At 43.6% G+C, this 19,514-nt stretch overlaps 2 protein-coding genes across 3 annotated transcripts in view; both read left to right on the top strand.

Annotated features, from left to right (window-relative positions):
* Positions 1 to 1,797, top strand: part of amer3 (APC membrane recruitment protein 3) — a 29,944-nt gene extending 28,147 nt beyond the window's left edge. Inside the window, exon 3 of the mRNA XM_017682480.2 lies at positions 1,443 to 1,797. The gene's annotated coding sequence lies outside the window, so the exon portion shown is untranslated. The remainder of the gene's footprint in view (positions 1 to 1,442) is intronic.
* An 8,193-nt stretch (positions 1,798 to 9,990) lies between these two features.
* Positions 9,991 to 19,514, top strand: part of arhgef4 (Rho guanine nucleotide exchange factor (GEF) 4) — a 186,570-nt gene continuing 177,046 nt past the window's right edge. The window contains exons 1-2 of one of the 2 annotated variants that reach the window (XM_037547694.1): positions 9,991 to 10,247; positions 18,530 to 18,562. In XM_037547694.1, the coding sequence (XP_037403591.1) occupies positions 10,098 to 10,247; positions 18,530 to 18,562 (183 nt within the window). In that variant the 5' untranslated portion in view covers positions 9,991 to 10,097. The remainder of the gene's footprint in view (positions 10,248 to 18,529; positions 18,563 to 19,514) is intronic. The other variant, XM_037547695.1, reaches the window with a different exon arrangement.

Here is a 19,514-nt window from a genome sequence, read left to right as displayed (position 1 = left end):
CTGCTTTAAGCTTCAGCTCAGCTATAGCAGCTTTTCTCGCATCTCTGGCAGGAAACTTTTCTTATAAAGTGTTTGACTTTTTACGAGGCTGGACTCGCATTTTTGATTTTGGCAGCTTCTTGTTTCTTGTTCTTTCCTTTAAATGGTGCCGCAGTTACATTCTGGCACGTCAGGCATTGTGACTTACATTAAAATCTGAAGGATGTTTTTTCCTTCTCCTGTAAAGTTATTTTGGAGATATGAGGTTTTGTTCTGACAACAGTAATATATGTACATGCTCTCAGGAGCTCAGTGAATTCCAGCGTGGTACCGTGATCGGACGCCACCTGGGCAGCAAGTCCAGTCGTGAAATTTCCTCACTACTAAATATTCCACAGTCCACTGTCAGTGGGATTATAACAAAGTGGGAGCGATTGGGAACGACAGCAGCTCAGCCACGAAGTGGTCGGCCACGTAAAATGACAGAGCGGTCAGCGGATGCTGAGGGGCATAGTGCGCAGAGGTCACCGACTTTCTGCAGAGTCAATCACTACAGACCTCCAAACTTCATGTGGCCTTCAGATCAGCTCAAGAACAGCGTAGAGAGCTTCATGGAATGGGTTTCCATGGCCGAGCAGCTGCATCCAAGCCTTACATCACCAAGCGCAATGCAAAGCGTGGAATGCAGTGGTGTAAAGCACCGCCACTGGACTGGTTTGGCGGTTGCCAGGAGACGGTGCTTGTCTGACTGCATTGTGCCGAGTGTAAAGTTTGGTGGAGGGGGGATCATGGTGTGGGGTTGTGTTTCAGGAGTTGGGCTCGGCCCCTTAGTTCCAGTGAAAGGAACTCTTAAAGCTTCAGCACCAAGAGATTTTAGACAATTTCACACTCCCAACTTTGTGGGAACAGTTTGGAGACGGCCCCTTCCTGCTCCAACATGACTGCGCACCAGTGCACAAAGCAGGTCCATAAAGACGTGGATGAGCCAGTTTGGTGTGGAAGAACTCGACTGGCCTGCACAGAGTCCTGACCTCAACCCCATAGAACACCTTTGGGATGAATTAGAGTGGAGACTGTGAGCCAGGCCTTCTCGTCCAACATCAGTGTCTGACCTCACAAACGGTCAAAAATTCCCATAAACACTCCTAACCCTCGCGGAAAGCCTTCCAGAAGAGCTGAAGCTGTTATAGCTGCACAAAACCATGTTATTCAGTTTTGTGGCGGTATTTAAAAATGCCTGTTGCTCTTTACATTGTCTGTAAATGTTATGATAAACGGACCAAAAGAAATGGTGCCTCAGAAAGAAGTCTGGTTCCACTGATGCATGATATGTGTGTGTGTGTGTGTGTGTGTGTGTGTGTGTGTGTGTGTGTGTGTGTGTGTGTGTGTGTGTGTGTGTGTGTGTTTAGTTCAGCGCATTACTCGTCTATCATCGCTGAATTTTTTTCTCCTTTTCTGTACAGATTCTCTTTGTGTGGATCCAGGAATGAGTCCGCAGAGCTGAACTGATCACAGTCCAGTGGAAAACTGTATTTGGCAGCTAAAACTTCCACCAGCTGTCCAGACCTCTCTGTTGGCATGTTTTTTCTTCCCCTGGACTCACAGCACTGCCAACGGGATCATCTGTAGCTCTCCATCTGAACTGTTCGGCGACTGACACCTGTCTCCTTCCTACCTGCTTCCTTCACTCGGGACAGAGTGGTCTCAGTAGTAGCACTGATCAGAAACAATAGCGGAACACTTACCGACGGTTTCCAGCTCCAGTTCTCTAGTCCACCTTAGCTGGCGTTGCTTATGTAGAGATGGGCTCCGTTTTAATGGGGGGGGTGGGTTTGGAGGGGGGGGGGGGGGCATTGACAACATATAATGCTAATGCCTGGAGATAAAACAATACCACTTTCTCTTTTATGATGCCGATATTAACTGACAAACTGACAGTAATAATTATACTTATGGTTTAAAATGATCTATTTTTAATCGCCTTCACTTCCGATGAGCACCTGAACGTAAGCTGTCATGCTCAAAGGAAGGAATACACGGCCAAAGTCACATCACTCAGTCAGCTTCATTAGATCACTTAGGTTCTTTGTTTCCCTCCGATATCAGATCCATCATGTTCTGCTGAATCAGCCTGATAGCGATACCCATTCATACTGATATACCATCACCTTTTCAGCCAGTCAGAACAGAGCTCATTTACACACAGCACAGTGGGAAAGTTTTAGGCGTCTAATCAAATTTCTAAACAGTTTGAGTTTATCACAATATACATCAGAATAAAGTCGTATTCATAATTCAAATAAACAGAAAAACAATAAAAAGTAACAAGAATTTCTCGGGTCCATATTTTTCCTGGACACCTTCACAGCCGCCACAGAGACTCGTTAATATCATCAATTACATCATGAGCTCAATTTACTGAGCACTGATTGGTCAAACCAGGAGCTGCTTTTTAACTACATATAATACTGGGCTTCCTCGAGGAGCGGCTTGGCGATGGGTAAACACACACACCAACATCCAGAAAATCACTTTATTATATATATAAATTTTGTCTATTCAAATATTAACACATTTCTCAGCAAATAAACACAAACTACACAAATAAACAGATTTTTAAATGTGTCTTGGGTACCAAAGACTGTCACACAGCGCTGTACACCAGTTTTAAAATCACAGTAACTTCTTTGTCTAATTCTGCAGGATATTGGACCTTTAACAAGGACCCCAGTGATCATTTTGGTCCATCTCTTGTAGTGATAAGGTTCAGGTGTGCTCGAGCAGGAAAACACACACCTGAGCAGTTCAGGTGGGCTAAAGGACCAGAGCTGGGACCCACTGTGTTAATATCAAGGTTTTACATTTTTTGGATAAAATGTTTGCTCTTCTACTGTTTGCTGCGTTTCTGAGTGGACGCTCACGATGAAGAACATCAGTATCATCAACTGAGATAGTGTTATGTAGAATCAGCCAATTAGCCATTTCTGAAAACACTGAAAGGCATTTTTCATTTTCTATGACTTACCGTCATCAACGATCTCCAGACCGTGCATCCCAGGCCTGTATGCTGCGTCTGTCTCTGCTGGGGTGTACAGTTTCACGTGTACCATGGCTTTATATATGTTATATATGCTAAGAGCTGATGGACGCTTGCAGTAGCCGTTAGGGTAGAATCATCACACGGCTGCCGTAGAGTCGTTAAGCTATCACAAAAAACAGTGGAGAACCTCACCTATGAGGGCGTTCGACATAAAGTGTGGTCCAAAATGTGGGGAAAGGCCTCTAACTACTAACCCAACTTCTGTCAGCACCCCTGTTTGGGTACTAGCGCCGTGCCACGCTGCTGCACATTAACGTTTTCTGGCCGTTCTAGATTGAACACGGACGTTTGAAGCTTGGAAAGACTTTCAGTAAAGGCTTCTGACGCAGAGCTGCCGCCGCTGCTTTCCATTCCTAGCAACTAACCGGGACGCTGCTTTGACAACGACTCTCATTCACGGTCAGTGATGTATCTAGAACTCCAGAACGACTAGGTTGATGTTTTTTACTCACAGAACTGGTCCCACTGTAAATCTAAATGTGATTGGTTGGCTCCTCTGTCGCTCCCCGATTATGGCGATATCTAATCTAACATTTAAGGCCTTCGGTCCAGCTCCTGAAGTCCTAACCAATGGGAGAGCTCGATTGAGCGTATCTGTATCTAGATACCACAAAAAAAACAGTCCTGACTGGATCATTTTATGCTATTTTAACCCTTTAGTTTCCAACCAAACTAAAATACACCAGTCTATCTGAAATGATTTCAACTTGTGCCGAGTGTGTGATGATTTATAAATTAAAATAAAGCGTGGCCACAACTTAGTAAGGCATTGAAACAAGATAATTAAGTCGTAGCTTATTAAGGCTTGGGGGCGAGGTCGTACTGCATGGGCTTACTAAGTCATGGGAATGAGATACTTAAGCCTTGACCACAGCTAAATATCTCATTCCCACACCTTACTAAGTGGTAGCCATGACTTAATTATCTCATTCCTACGCCTTACCAAGTCCTGGTCTCGTTATTTTTATTTATACCGGATATCTTCGCTGATTACCTCTGTCTGAGGAAAGGAGGGACCCCATATGGAAAAATACTCTACTATAGTGTTTACTAGAGTGTCTATAGTATATTAAAGTGCTGTCTATCGCAACGTGTAGTGTTCTATTAAGTCTGTTTCAATCTGAACTATTACATTATTAAAATATTTACATTTTTCATATCGTTGCTGTCGGGACAGAACCAAGTATTTCCATTTTTGTTATTTTTTTAATATAATCTCGTTGCCCTTTATGATTGGTGAAACTTTCATAATGACCCAACAAATAAAGTGCTCTAAAATACTACTAATACTACTAATGCTAATACTAAAATACAACTTCAATTGAGGGGAGTTACCATTTTTGGGAGATACTTGGTTCCCGACAGTGACAATATTCTAATTTTAACTAAGGTTACGTGCATCATAGTATAAAACATATTATAGAAAATTACTATAAATGCAGTACAACATTTTTGTAGTAAAATTACTGTAACATGCACAGTGACATTTAGCACTACTACAGCTTCATTTCTACCATTTCTACAGTAAAACTACTATTGAGTTACAAACCCATTTCCAAGAAAGTTGGGATGCTGTGCAAAATGTAAATAAAAACAAAATGCAATTATGTGAAAATCATTTAAAACCCTATATTTCATTGAAAGTGGTGCAAATTTTTATTGTTTTTTGAAAAATTATTTGCCCATTTTGAATTTGATGCCAGTAACATGTTCCAAAAAAGTTGGGACAGGGCAGCGAAAGGCTGGTGAAGTTCTGTAATGCTAAAAAAAACACCTGGTGGTTGATTGGCAGCAGGTCAGTAACATGACTGGGTATAAAGAGCTTCTCAGAGAGGCGGAGTCTTTCAGAAGTAAAGAGGAGGAGAGGTCACCACTCTGTGAAGGACTGCACCATCAAATAGAGCAAGAATTGAAGAATAAACTTTCTCAACATAAAACAGCAAACAGCTTCTGCTTTTCATCGTCTACGGTGCAGAACATCATTAAAGACTCAGAGAATCTGGAGGAATCTCTGTCTGTGAGGGACGAGGCTGAACACCAGTATCTGCTGGCCGTGATCTTTGGGCCCTCAGGCAGCGCTGCATTAAAAACAGACATGATTCTGTAGTGGAAATCACTGCATGGGCTCAGAAACACTTCTGAAAACCACTGACTGTGAACACAGTTCATCACTGCATCCACAAACGCTGTTAAACTCTAAAACACAAAGAAGAACCCAAATAGAAACAGGATCCAGAAACGCTGCCACCTTCTCTGGGCCTGAGCTCATTTACAATGGACTGAGGGGAAGCGGTCCGGCGGTCCGACGAATCAACATCTGAAATTCTTTAGGAAATCATGGACACTGTGTCCTCCGGGCTGAAGACCACTCAGCTTCTTATCAGTGCTCAGTTCTAAAGCCAGTATTCATGATGGTTTAGGGGGCATTAGTGCTCATGGCCTGGGTGACGTGCTCATCTGTGAAGGCTCCATTAAAGCTGAATGATATAAACATGTTTTAGCAACATCTGCTGCCGTCCAGACGACGTCTTTTTCAGGGAAGGCCTTGATTATTTCAGCCGGACGACGTCAAACCACATTCTGCATGTATTACAGCAGCACTGCTCCGTATTAAAAGAGTCCGGGTGCTGAACTGACCTGCCTGCAGTCCAGACCGGTCACCACTGAGAACATTTGGCACATTATGAAATGAAAAATACGACAAATGAGCTCCTGAAACTGACGATCAGCTGAAATCCTGAATCAGACAAGAACAGAAAACATCTCACTGTCAGAGCTGCAGCAGCGTCTCCTCAGTTCCCAAACACTGACAGAGCTGTTAAAGAAGAGCTGATGGACTCAGCGGGAAACAGACCCGTCCCGACTTTTATGGAACGTGTTGTTGACATCAAACTCAAAATGGGCAAATATTTTTCAGAAAACAATCAAATTTCTCAGCTTCAACATTTGATCTGTTGTCTTTGTAGTATTTTCCTTTAAAAATGTGGTTTACATGATTTTCACATCATTGCACTTTATTTTTATTTACATTCAGCACAGCATCCCAGCTTTTTTGGAAGTGTTGTACTATATTATACTATATAGTACAGTTACTAGAGAAGTACCTTACAGTACTGTAGTAAAGTTTTTATTGTATGTGTCATGTTTACTGTATGGTAGGATTTTTTCATGTGGGGAATTTGTCCATTTTTGGCAGGCAGTGTGTAAATGCATTGGGCTCTAACGGACAAACAGATGAAGGGAGCAGTGTTAAAGTCGGACGGTCGACTGAAGCGAATATGCTAATGAGTGAATGAATGAGAAACTGTTCCTTTGAGAAAGCGTCTGCGATCTGGTTGATGTGAGCTGAATTTGGTGGCCGCTGTTCAAAAGAGACCCATTCAAACAGACTCACACAGCGGCCTTCAGTCGGAGACAGGCAGGTGGAGCGTTTCTGCCGAAGTCTGCGGTCAGAATGTGGTGAAACTGAACAGGCGATCAGCCACGCTGACAAAGCAGCACGCCGTCTTTGGTTTGAGCCAATTATCGAAATACTTTGTCTTAAATCTTTTTTGTGGGATTTCTTTTAGACACTAAACATGAATCTTTCTCGAATATAGTACGCAGACGTCTGAGACACTTCACTTATTTCATTTCCAGTCAAAACAGCCTTTAGGTAGACGTGATTTGTTCTTCTGCGTCAGGAAAAACGCAAAAGACCTATTTAAAGGCAAGAATTGAACCTGATAGCTGTGGTCAGTCAGTGAGTCCCTCTTTCCCCTCATTCCAGCTTCCGTCCATTTCAGGAGCCTCACTTTCAGATCCTCAAAGAACCTGCAGACACGCCTCCAAAGCTCAGTCTGACATTCAGTGGTGCTGAGGTCTGGACTCTGGGGCGGTCAGTCCATCGTCCAGCTTCTTTGTTTGATGTGTCCGTCTCCTTTTCTCAGTGAGGTTCTTCTTGATCAGCTACACGTCCTTTCAGACCCACAGCGCTGAGTGGTCTCCTCACAGTGGAAGGATGGACAGAAACACCTGTGGATGTTTTCAGATCTGAAGCAGCTTGATCTTCTCCTCTCTCTCAGAGAACAAAGCTTTCAGCGCTGTTTATCTGATGGGGGCAGTTCTGGGGTCAACCAGCTCTTCCAGGTGGTTGTTAGGAGCCACGTTTTCTCTGGAGCTTTTCAGCAGTTTTGGAAACTCCTGGTTTTTTTTTTTCACGTTGACTTGCTCCTTTTTTTGCAAGCGGATTGTGTTATAGCTCATCTGCTCAGAACCGCCTGGAAAAATGTAAAAATTTCATATTTTGTACCTAATGGACATTTTGACTGGAAATTAAATGAACGAGAACGGTCTCCGACTTTTGCACAGCACTGTAATCGGCCTGTCAAAAGTTTGGGGACACCTAGCTTTCAGCAGAATACTTTTTTTTTTGGCCTTTGTTTAATCCTTGCCATTTTTCTTTGGAGTGACTGATGAAAGCCCTACATTGGGATTTGACCCAAAGTTCCCCCACTTTATCTCCTTCGTCCTGACGTCGCTCATCAGCACTCAGACCTTCCAGGTTTTTGAACCACCTTTAGGCCAGAAAAGGCTCAGTGTGACCTTTTAAGAACAGTTTGGAAAAGAAAAGTCATTATTTGGTGGGAACCTGCTCTTCAGGTCAAGGAAATAGTTTGACGGTCATGAAGGTAGAAAATAAATATACACTAAACCGCAGCACTGAGCTGTTTTATGCTAATGAAAAGCAACAAAAATGAGCAAAATTTCAAAGGACAGGTGACCCCGAGCTTCTGACAGGCAGTGTACCATCCTACATCATCCTCTACATGGCAATAACACTTGTGGGCAATGTAAAGAATGTCGTTTATGAATGTGCTCTTAATATAGTCGTTAGTGTGTCACCCCCAACGTAAGCACGACACCACGAGTTCAAATATAGCCGCGAGTCTGCTCTGTACTCGCCTACGTGTGATGTTCTTTCTTAAATAATGTAATTTCTCAGGTTTTTCATGCTGTTGAAGTTAGTCAGTCTGAGCACTGCATGCACGACGGTCATTTAGAGCCTCATACGACTGGTGATTAACCGATAGTACACTGAGTAATAGATACGTTGCATGATAACCTTTTGTAGGCGATGTAAAATGTTCTAGTAGTAGAAAGTGACATTTCACTAGAACGTCATTTTGTGGTGGAACACACTTGGATGTAAAAGCGTTTTGATTTGGTGGCAGTAAAGCGTCTCGGATGAGACCGGGCAGCTGTTATTATGTGTGATTCTGTGCAATATCCCTGCCTTGCTGTGTCCTGACCTCTCACGGTTATTAATGCAAATAAAATAATGGTTACTAATGAATTTGTGCATGTGTTGATATAAACACTCTGGGAGCAGCGGGAATGAAGTGCATTCAGACTTGGGTCCATTGACATCTTGTGTAATAATAACATGTATAATGCGTAATATGTTGATGTCGTGACTCTAATAGTAGATCAAACTTTTAACTCAAGAATTCCACCAATTTTCCAAAATGAGATGTCATTCAGAGGGTTTGGTGTGAAACGGCTCAGACGTCTTTACAGTGGTGGTGATGGGAACCAGGCGTCGCCATGACTACAACACAGATATAGACACTTTATTTACCATCCAGAACCACCAGAGAACCTACACGAGTCTTCTGAGCTTATATGGAACGTTGATGATGGAAAACAGTGGAAAATCTGGAATAATGAGTTTTCTTTGGGGACTATTTTACCTCACAATGTATCCCTCCGCCATGAATGTTTAAAAGTGTAACATATTCAGAACCAGTTCCTGTAGGAACTTTCTGTGAGGAGCTTTTAGAGGGATGTCTGGTTCCTATCACCACCACTGTGAGCAGCTCTGACTCGGTTTTTCTAGAAGGGAGCGTTTCACAACAAACCGCTCAGAACGACTCTGTCTACATTTTAATTATTCAAAAACTTGGTGGAGTTTCTCTTTAAATGACAGTCCAGTCCAGCTCTATAACACAGGCAGCCTCGCTCTAAAGAAGCCGTCTAGAAAGCGCCTGGTTGTTGGTGCCAGAGGGGCTGGTCTGAGTATTTCAGAAACTGCTGATCTGCTGGGATTTTCACACACAACCATCTCTAGGGTTCACAGAGAACGGTCAGAAAAAGAGGAAACATCCAGTGAGCGGTCAGTTGTGTGGACGAAAATGCCTTGTTGATGTGAGAGGTCAGAGGAGAATGGGCAGACTGGTTCCAGATGATAGAAAGGCAGCAGGAACTCAAATAACCAACCAGAATCTCTGAGGAACGTTTCCAACACCTTGTTGAAAGTCTGCCACGAAGAATTAAAACAGTTCTGAAGGTGAAAGGGGGTCCAGCCTTTTACTAGTAAGGGGTACCTAATAAAGTGGCTGGTGAGTGTATGAGTGAAAATAAGTGAACACATAGTCTACAGAGAACACACTTCTGCACATTTCAATGCACGGTTATTGTTTATTTGCTGAAATGAACAAATTTATAATACAAAAAAAATGCATTCCATTATATTACATTAATAATAAATAGAAATAAAATGAAATAAATAGAAATTGTGCACTAAATTGCCATGTTCAGTGGGGTTCCCTGCAGAGGATGCGACATTTTCTTATTATTTTTTATTTTGATTTGGAAAATGAAGTAAAGCATGTCATTTGAACAGGGGTGCACAAACTTGCGCACAGCTAGACGTGTACTGGCAGCACTGAAAAGCACTAAAGCAGAGGAACGTGTGGCTTCCTGTGTGAAGCCTTCAGTGTTCTTATTGTACAGATGACTGAAAATAAATAAATAAATAAATAAATAAATAAATCCGAGTCTGAGTGCAGCGCCTGCTCCGTGCTGTAGGGGGAGACGTCACGCGTCTAAACTTCTCTGAGCAGGTCTGTGTCAGTCAGTCTGCTGTAGGTCGTCCCGGAGAGCAGGAGCGCTGAGCTCAGGAGAGACATGGGAGTGAAGTAAAAGCGCAGAAGCCCGTGGGAATATCCCGGGAAGAGCTTCCCCTACATCTCCGGCCATGGAGAGGGATGGAGGGAGCAGGGCGGAGGGAAGCGGAGAGATGGAGCACACGCACCTTCACCTCACCTGCCTGCCGGAGAGATACATGAAGGCCAAGTTCTCCCTCTCCGCTTACATCTTCTGCTGGGCTGTAGTGAAGCTGTGCCAGGTGAGGAAACACTAACACTAAGGTTTATTACTGTTTATTACATAGAGAATCAGGTGTGCTCTGTTTATTACATAGAGAATCAGGTGTGCTCTGTTTATTACATAGAGAATCAGGTGTGCTCTGTTTATTACATAGAGAATCAGGTGTGCTCTGTTTATTACAGGCAGGAGTTTAATCTGTTTTATAAGGAGGAATTTTTTTTTAAATTTATCCTACAATCTCAAAAAAGATCCTCAAGTGTTCCTTAGTAAAGGCAATGGTTCTGCTTAGAACCATGAGCACCATATGGAACCACTGGCATGCTTCAGTGATTCTACGCATGTTCAAATGGATCATCAGGTTGAGAGAGAACGTGTTGTTTGGTTCTATAAAGCACCAAAAAGGGTTCTTCTATCATCTGTTACTGATATTGTTGATTAAGCATGACATCACGGCAGTAGCAGAACGCTTTTTTGGTGCTACACTCTTCCATCTGTCTGTCTGTCTGCCTGTCTGTCTGTCTGTCTGTCTGTCTATCTATCTATCTATCTATCTATCTATCTATCTATCTATCTGTCTGCCTGCCTGCCTGCCTGCCTGCCTGCCTGCATGCCTGCCTGTCTGTCTGCCTGCCTGCCTGCCTGTCTGTCTGCCTGCCTGCCTGTCTGTGTGTCTGCCTGTCTGTCTATCTATCTATCTATCTATCTATCTATCTATCTATCTATCTATCTGTCTGTCTGTCTGTCTGTCTATCTATCTATCTATCTGTCTGTCTGTCTGTCTGTCTGTCTGTCTGTCTATCTATCTATCTGTCTGTCTGTCTGTCTTTCTGTCTGTCTTTCTATCTATCTATCTATCTATCTATCTATCTATCTATCTATCTATCTGTCTATCTATCTATCTATCTATCTATCTATCTGTCTGTCTGTCTGTCTGTCTGTCTGTCTGTCTGTCTGTCTGTCTTTCTGTCTTTCTGTCTGTCTTTCTGTCTATCTATCTCTCTATCTATCTATCTATCTATCTATCTATCTATCTATCTATCTATCTATCTATCTGTCTGTCTGTCTGTCTGTCTGTCTGTCTGTCTATCTATCTGTCTGTCTGTCTGTCTTTCTGTCTTTCTGTCTTTCTGTCTGTCTTTCTATCTATCTATCTATCTATCTATCTATCTATCTATCTATCTATCTATCTATCTGTCTGTCTGTCTGTCTGTCTGTCTATCTGTCTGTCTGTCTTTCTGCCTGTCTGTCTTTCTGTCTGTCTATCTGCCTGTCTGTCTTTCTGTCTGTCTATCTGTCTGTCTGTCTTTCTGCCTGTCTGTCTGCCTGTCTATCTGTCTGTCTGTCTGTCTGTCTGTCTGTGCTGTTTATTCTAGAGTGTATTCAGTTCCTGGCTTTGTCGTGGAGGAGCAGCAGGTTTGTTCTAGGCTGCTTTATTTAGGCGAGGCTGTTTTGCTCACTGTGTTGTGAAGCACTCGGACGTTAGTGTGAAACTGTGCTGTCCACTAGTCTGAAGTCTCGCTCTGTACAGTGACCTTCTTTTTTTCTCAATAACAAAGGACCTTTGTTACTTTTAGCAGCAGTTAATCGACTCTGTAGAGGATTCGGCGCCTTTTAGCGTCTGATTCTGAGCGTCCTCGGTTTATTTAGAGGAGGCTGCGTTTATCTCACACCGCCAAAGCTCAGAGAGTCTGTCAGGCTGAGAGCCGAGGCACACGGGGGGTTTACAGAGGTTAAAATTAGACCCGCGGGGTGGACGTCCTGCGGCGAGTCTGTGTTCAGGGGCTTAGTGGAGGCACTTTTACCTCCCCCTTCACCTCTTTAGCCCTCTGTCAAACTGAGCAGTACAGTGGCAGATGTGTTTTGACTGTAGACTAAAGCTCACTGTAAATCCAGGGGCTCCTTAAAAGCGAATTCAACTGAATTTATTTATTTATTTGTACATTTTAATTCACAATTACTGTTTATTTGCTGAAAATAACTTTAAAAAAATACTTAAAATGTGCATCTAATTATATTAAACTCAACAAAAAAAATATGATTTGTGCATTAAAATTAGCAGAAAATGGCATATTTATTGTTGATCCCTGTAGAGGGTGTGTTATTTTCTTTTACACGACAGTGAGTTCTGGCCATGCGAGCTGATTGGTTGAGAGACGTTCTAACTGCTGTTATTTCACCAGAACATCACAGGTTTATCACAAACACTATCACTCAGCTGAGATGCTGTCGCTAAGCAACGACTCTGACAGCTGTAGGAGACGCTCGAGCCATCTGAACGTTTTTCCTTCTGACTTTGCCACAAACAGAAAACGGACACTGTTAAGACCACATCTGACCGACAGCCGATTTGGTCCGACTCTGAAGACGAGATGACACTAAATTCCCAAACTGTCGTCGCCACTGAGCAGCTTTTCAGTCGGCAGCTGTGACAGAAGAACAGCTGAACAACCTGGAATCAGCCAGAAATGAACCCAACACCATTCGCCAAACTAAACGGGCTGTAAGAAGCTTTACAGACCGGCTGGAACAAAACAACATTAATACTGATCTGGACAAACTGACCAAACTGAGCTGAACCTGATATTGGGTCAGTTTTACGGCTCAGTCTGATTTGGTCCGACTCTGAAGATCAGACACGTCTGGCGAATGGTGTTGGGTTCATTTCTGGCTGATTCCAGGTTGTTCAGCTGTTCTTCTGTCTCAGCTGCCGACTGAAAAGCTGCTCAGTGGAGACGCCAGTTTGGGAATTTAGTGTAAGGAGCTGGAGAACGAACTGGCTGAGCAGCGAGGGGCGGAGCTCGTTACTCTGACGTAGCAACAAGCTGCTCGTTAAGGAGCTCTAATTAGGAGGAAGGAGCTGAACATTAAAACATATTAAAGCCGCGTTCACGGCCAGTTTATTCATTTCTTACTGTATTTATTTAACTGCTGTATTAAAGCAGTAGAGCACTCGAGGAGGGAGTTATCACCAATAACATCACGGCTGGGATGATCTACAGACACCAGATCACAGCCGGGATGTTAATCCACGGTAACGCACTCCCTCTCGGCTTCTACTGCTTAAATAATTTCTTATAATTATAGTTAATTTTCATTTACCAAAGAAAATTACCAAAACATATAATTTGACCAGGGGTGCTTAAACTTTTGCATACAATTAGTCACATGTTGGCAGCACTGAAAAGCAGTAAAGCAACAAGAACTGTAGCTCTCTGTGTAAGAGCTCACTTTAAATCCACTGGTTCATCTTTACAGTGGTGGTGATGGGAACCAGGCGTCGCCATGACTACAACATAGATATAGACCCTTTATTTACCATCCAGAACCACCAGAGAACCTACACGAGTCTTCTGAGCTTATATGGAATGTTGATTATGGAAAACAGTGGAAAATCTGGAATAATGAGTTTTCTTTGGGGACTATTTTGCCGCACAGCGCCCTGCATGTCTCCCTCCACCATGAATGGAGTTGAAGTTCTCTAAACTCTCATAAAACAGCGTCTCAGTCATCAGGCAGTGAATTCAGAACCAGTTCATGTAGGAACTTTCTGTAGGAGATTTTAGAGGGACGTCTGGTTCCTATCACCACCACTGTGAGGAGCTTTTAGAGGGACGTCTGGTTCCCATCACCACCACTGTGAGGAGCTTTTAGAGGGACGTCTGGTTCCTATCACCACCACTGGGAACGGTTCTGACTCTGTTTCTCTAGAACGGAGCGTTTCACACCAAACCGCTCTGAACCGCTCGTCTTACACGATTTATTATGTAAAAATGTAGAAGATTTGGTGGAGTTTCTCTTTAAATGACTGTCCTGTATGCACTTCTCTCTTCTGAGCTCTGTAACACAGGGAGCCTCGCTTTAAAGAAACAGTCTAGAACGTCTGTTCCTCTCCAGGTTACACTGTTAACGAACCTCTGTTCTCTGGATTAAAGCCGTTCGTCTGTGAAATAAACACATTTATATTCCCAGTTAAACTGCCACCCGCGCAGCACGGGCCCCGAATCGAACCACGCGCTTATCTTAGACACCGGCCTAATTTAAGAATCCAGACATGCCGCCCTGATGATGTGTGCATTAATATTAGCCCCCTACTCTTGTTATTACACAAGATTATTGCTCAGATTCAAACACCGTACCGTTGTCGTGCAGCAGGAAGAAGCTGTCGTAGCGGTTCCGCGAGCCACATATTTCTGTGCTTTTAGAGAACCACGACTTTGGCTTTGAATCAGACTGATCAGATTGGCACAGCACCCTGTTTACATTCATTTGAACCGCACGGATCGAGGCTAGGAACGTCCTCCTCCGGGCTCAGGCGCAGAGATTCCACCAGGAGCTGAATCGAGCGTCTCAGCTGCTGCTGATTAAGTCGTGACATGGATGTCTGGCCTATGAATCCAAGCTATAATTATAGATTACAGCATATTTAGGCTTCAGAGCGGAACATTACAACCTGTTGCGTCGTTCAATACAAGCTTCCCAACTTAACACACAAAGCGTGGAACAATACCTTAGAACCCACTTTCTTTTTAATTAAGTTTGCACAGCAAAAAGTGGTATCCCGGCAAATGAAATGACATTAAATCTAGTTCATTTAATAGAATTAAATGTTGTTTTTCATTCTGAGATCGTTGTGAGCTTATTACAGGGTTTTTAAGGCATTTTTAAAATTTGTTTTAACCTCTTTAACTCTGTGGGATCTTATGACGCACTCGGTCATGTTCTTCATAACGTTCATGTTCCATCAGCTCCATTCAGAAGCTGGGCGTCGTGTGAGGCTGTAGCTCTTCTCTCCAGTCTAATAGACGGTGATGTCATTTTAAACCCTTATAATAAAAGAAGCTGAACTTTGTTTTTCTACTGAAAGTCGACCCGTTTTTCCCCAAATCTGGGCTCTAAACTAATTAGTGAATTCAGAACCAGCTCATGTAGGAACTTTAAGTCAGGAGCTTTTAGAGGGACGTCTGGTTCCCATCACCACCACTGTGCGGTTCTGACTCGGTAAGTTTATCTAGAACCGAGCGTTTCACACCAAACCACTCAGAACCGCTCTGTTTACGTCTTAACCAGTTAATTTTGTAGAATTTTGGAAAAAATGAGTGGAGTTAGTTGGTTTTTACACTTCTGCTCATGTCAGATAGTCGTCGCCAAACTTGTCTTGGCTGAATACTTTCGGAGTAACTGGAGACTAAATTTTGGTTTAACTAGACTCGTTCTTGACCTGCTGTAGAAGAGGAGGTCAACCTGTTAGTGATTTGCGACGGCAGCGAACAGGTTCCTGTCTGTTTCAGCGGTTGTAACGGTGCTTGTAGCGTCTGAGTGGGAGTTTTGCACGGTTTTCCACGGTTATGCTCGGAGATCAAACACACACAAACCCCTGAGGGACAGCAGAGGAGGTCTTATTAGTGGCATCCTCTCTCAGCTGCCCGCTCACCCCAGCATAGCTCTTCGGTCAGAGCACTGAGTCTTATTTTTAGCTCTAATGTTTTTTGGGGGATCTGTTTCTATTGTTCATTAACCCTTATGTGGGCCCACTTTCGGAGAATTCCCCGCTCTCAGAACTTTATTAGTTTCTCAGTGGATACAGAGGAATTCATAGTATGTACTGAATATTTAATAGTAGATACTGAAAAATTCATACGACATTAAATAATTACAGTAACTACTGAATGAAGATGAGTTTAAAGCAAGCAAACAAGCGTAACATCCTGACCACCTCCCTGTTTCTACGCTCACTGTCCACTTTATCAGCTCCACTGACCGTATAGCTGCACTCTGTAGTTCTACAGTTACAGACTGTAGTCCATCTGTTTCTCTGATACTCTGTTACCCTGTTCTTCAGTGGGCAGGACCCCCATGGACCCTCACAGAGCAGGTACTGTTTGGGTGGTGGGTCATTCTCAGCACTGCAGTAACACTGACGTGGTGGTGGTGGTGTGTTAGTGTGTGTTGTGCTGGTGCGAGTGGATCAGACACAGCAGTGCTGCTGGAGTTTTTAAACACTGTGTCCACTCACTGTCCACTCTATTAGACACTCCTACCTTGTGGGTCCACCTTGTAGATGTAAAGTCAGAGACGACAGCTCATCTGCTGCTGCACAGTTTGTGTTGGTCATCCTCTAGTCCTTCATCAGTGGTCACAGGACGCTGCCCCCAGGACGCTGCCCCCAGGACGCTGCCCACAGGATGCTGCCCACAGGACGCTGCTGGCTGGATATCTTTGGTTGGTGGACTATTCTCAGTCCAGCAGCGACACTGAGGTGTTTAAAACTCCAGCAGCACTGCTGTGTCTGATCCACTCAGACCAGCACAACACACACTAACCTTCTCTCTGGCAGTCTTTTGGGGTTCCTGACCACTGAAGAACAGGGTAACAGAGTATCAGAGAAACAGATGGACTACAGTCTGTAACTGTAGAACTACAGAGTGCAGCTATACGGTCAGTGGAGCTGATACAAGGAGGTGGACTTAGTGTTATGGATGTTCAATGTACATACAACTTACTATTTCATAACTACTATATATATATTTATATTTAGAGGTTTGCAACCAGTTCTGTAGGATAGATCACACCCGTTTTCCTCGATTGGAGACAGAAGATCTGAGACCTCCTAGCCGCAGCTTTGCAGCGCAACACAGACAGTAACGGAGCCGAAGTTCTTTGTGTCACTAGTTTTAAACTCCTCTCAACGTAAGGTTTAGGATGGACTTTAGGCCCCAGCTTACGGTCAAACCTGCGTTCAGCTGGTGCAGCTGGCTGCAGATGTTTATATTTATGCACCACCAAACTTTCTCCCACACAGTGCTTGGGCCGGCGAGGATCTGGAGCAGAGCATAACGCGTAGAAGTTATGAACTGAGAGACGGATGAGGTGTTGCAACCAGACGTTGCTGCTGTTCCAGCCGTTCCCTGAGTTCACAGTATCCCTGTGGGGGCAGAACGCTCTCACACTGAGGGACTCCCAGAGCTGAGCAGAGCTGGGTTTCGGCTTTTTTGGGTGGAGGGATGTCCAGCAGCTGCAGGAGCTTAACCAATATTACCTCAGTTTGTACGTCTTACGTCAGCTTGCTTCACCTCCCCAGAGCCAAGAGATGGATTACGGAGACCAAAGCCTTCAGGCCCAGAGTGATTAACGTGTTTCCTGATTAATATTTTAACCAGTACCAAACACTTTAATGGCAGGTCATGTGTTCCAGTCAGTCTATAAACAGGCTGGACCCCTTCATTACATCAGTGTGTCTCTGTCTGTCTGTCTGTCTGCTTCCCTGTCTGTCTGTCTGTCTGTCTGTCTGTCTGTCTATCTATCTATCTATCTGTCTATCTGTCTGTCTGTCTGTCTGTCTGTCTGCTTCCCTGTCTATCTATCTATCTATCTATCTATCTATCTATCTATCTATCTATCTATCTATCTATCTATCTGTCTGTCTGTCTGTCTGTCTGTCTGTCTGTCTGTCTGTCTGTCTGTCACTTACAGTGTAACGATTAACAATATTCATAATGCAGTGGCGTCTTAATTTGATATTAGATTTTTAATGTAACGTGTTTTTTTTGTGTTAGTGTGTCTGGCACAAATATAACAGTGTGGTGTATTAAGGGTTTGAGACTGTTTACATGCAGTTGTGCTTTATAGTGTCTCAGTGTCGCGCTCTAGCCTCAGGCTAATGAGGGAGGCCCATTAGCACACTAGCCACAGCATGCTAGCATGCTAATACGCTAGCCCCAGTAAGATGCAGTACGATATGCTGAGATATCATTTATTACGTTGTTTTGTTCTTGACTGTCGATATTTTAGGCATAACCTTCATTAATCAACACAGAAGTAAATGTACCAGTGTTACCTAACTGGCTATTTCTTTGATGTGTATATATATATATATATATATATATATGATGATATACAGTGACGGTTTGCGTCCAGCTGGATTATCTTCCGTTTTAAGATTATCTCAGAGAAATCAAGCCGATCTCAGTGTATCACTGATCACTGATCACTGATTTCTGGACTGTTTCTCCTGCACCTCCTCGGGAGAAAAGAGAACAACATCAGCGTTTTACTGTGAGACGTTCTGGAGGTGAACGGGAAAAGCGTGAGTCCTCCTGTTCTAACGCAGTTCTGTGATCTAGAACAGAGCTGTGTCGGAAAACGCTGAGGCCTCACGCTTTTCTTATGGAGATGCTGTTCCAGCTCTCTCTGGTTCATGAACACGATCCTGCCGTGAGAACAGGACGATAATAATCAGTAGAACAAAGAAAGGGAAGAGGGAACACGCCTTAAAACAGCATTGTGTTTGTTTCTCTTTTTCAGCGGAGATTAAGACCGTCTCCGGCTCTGACACAGGTAAGGTTCTCACCTGCTTGCAGCTGATGTGTTTACAGGAGATGCTGTGTCATCAACAAAGAGGGACATTGCAACTGTTTGTTTTAGCTCTCGCTGGTAGTCGCACACATTAGACTCAGAGGTTTGGGGGGTGGGGGGGTTCTCTATGTCTATTTCCACACAGTGTTTACATTTTTTTTTCCTTATAGTAATTTAGTGACGGTTCCTTACACTAAAGCAGGCACAGAAGCAAGTGTAGTGATCGTGTCTGTAACGTTGGGAGAGATAAAAAGGCAGGATACTGTGAAAGTCCTTTGGTTTATTGAAAACACAGAGGACAGCGAATCCACAAAGACGTTTACACAGAGAAAATGAAGAAAATGCCAAAAACAGAAAGCAGACAAAAGCCAGAAGGACATGAAGTAAAACTAGTCAACAAACAGGGCCTGACTAAACAAAACACTAAGCAAACACTAAGCACACCACCAGGGGTGAAATACACATGGAACAAACCAGAGACACCTGGGATTAATGAGAGGGCGGGGCTACAGACAACAGACGGGTGAGACAGATAACAAGAAGGCAGGACCGGGGAGGAGACACAGACTTGAATAAAGACAAAAGCACATGGCCTATGTAAACAAATGCACATGGATCAAGAAAACAGAGGCTTAACAGTGAAAGACAAGGCGGCATGGTAGTGTGTGTGAGTGGACGAATCTCTGATGCTTTTATTTTGGTTTGCGTCTGGTCCATGTGCTTTTACCTTGGTTTGCGTCTGGTCCATGTGCTTTTGTTTTGGTTTGCGTCTGGTCCATGTGCTTTTATTTTGGTTTGCGTCTGGTCCATGTGCTTTTATTTTGGTTTGCGTCTGGTCCATGTGCTTTTGTTTTGGTTTGCGTCTGGTCCATGTGCTTTTATTTTGGTTTGCGTCTGGTCCATGTGCTTTTACCTTGGTTTGCGTCTGGTCCAC

Source organism: Pygocentrus nattereri, chromosome 19 (assembly GCF_015220715.1).
Source record: "Pygocentrus nattereri isolate fPygNat1 chromosome 19, fPygNat1.pri, whole genome shotgun sequence".
Lineage (NCBI taxonomy): Eukaryota > Metazoa > Chordata > Actinopteri > Characiformes > Serrasalmidae > Pygocentrus > Pygocentrus nattereri.
Note: the sequence above shows the minus strand (reverse complement) of the source record. Positions and strands in the feature narration are given on the sequence as shown.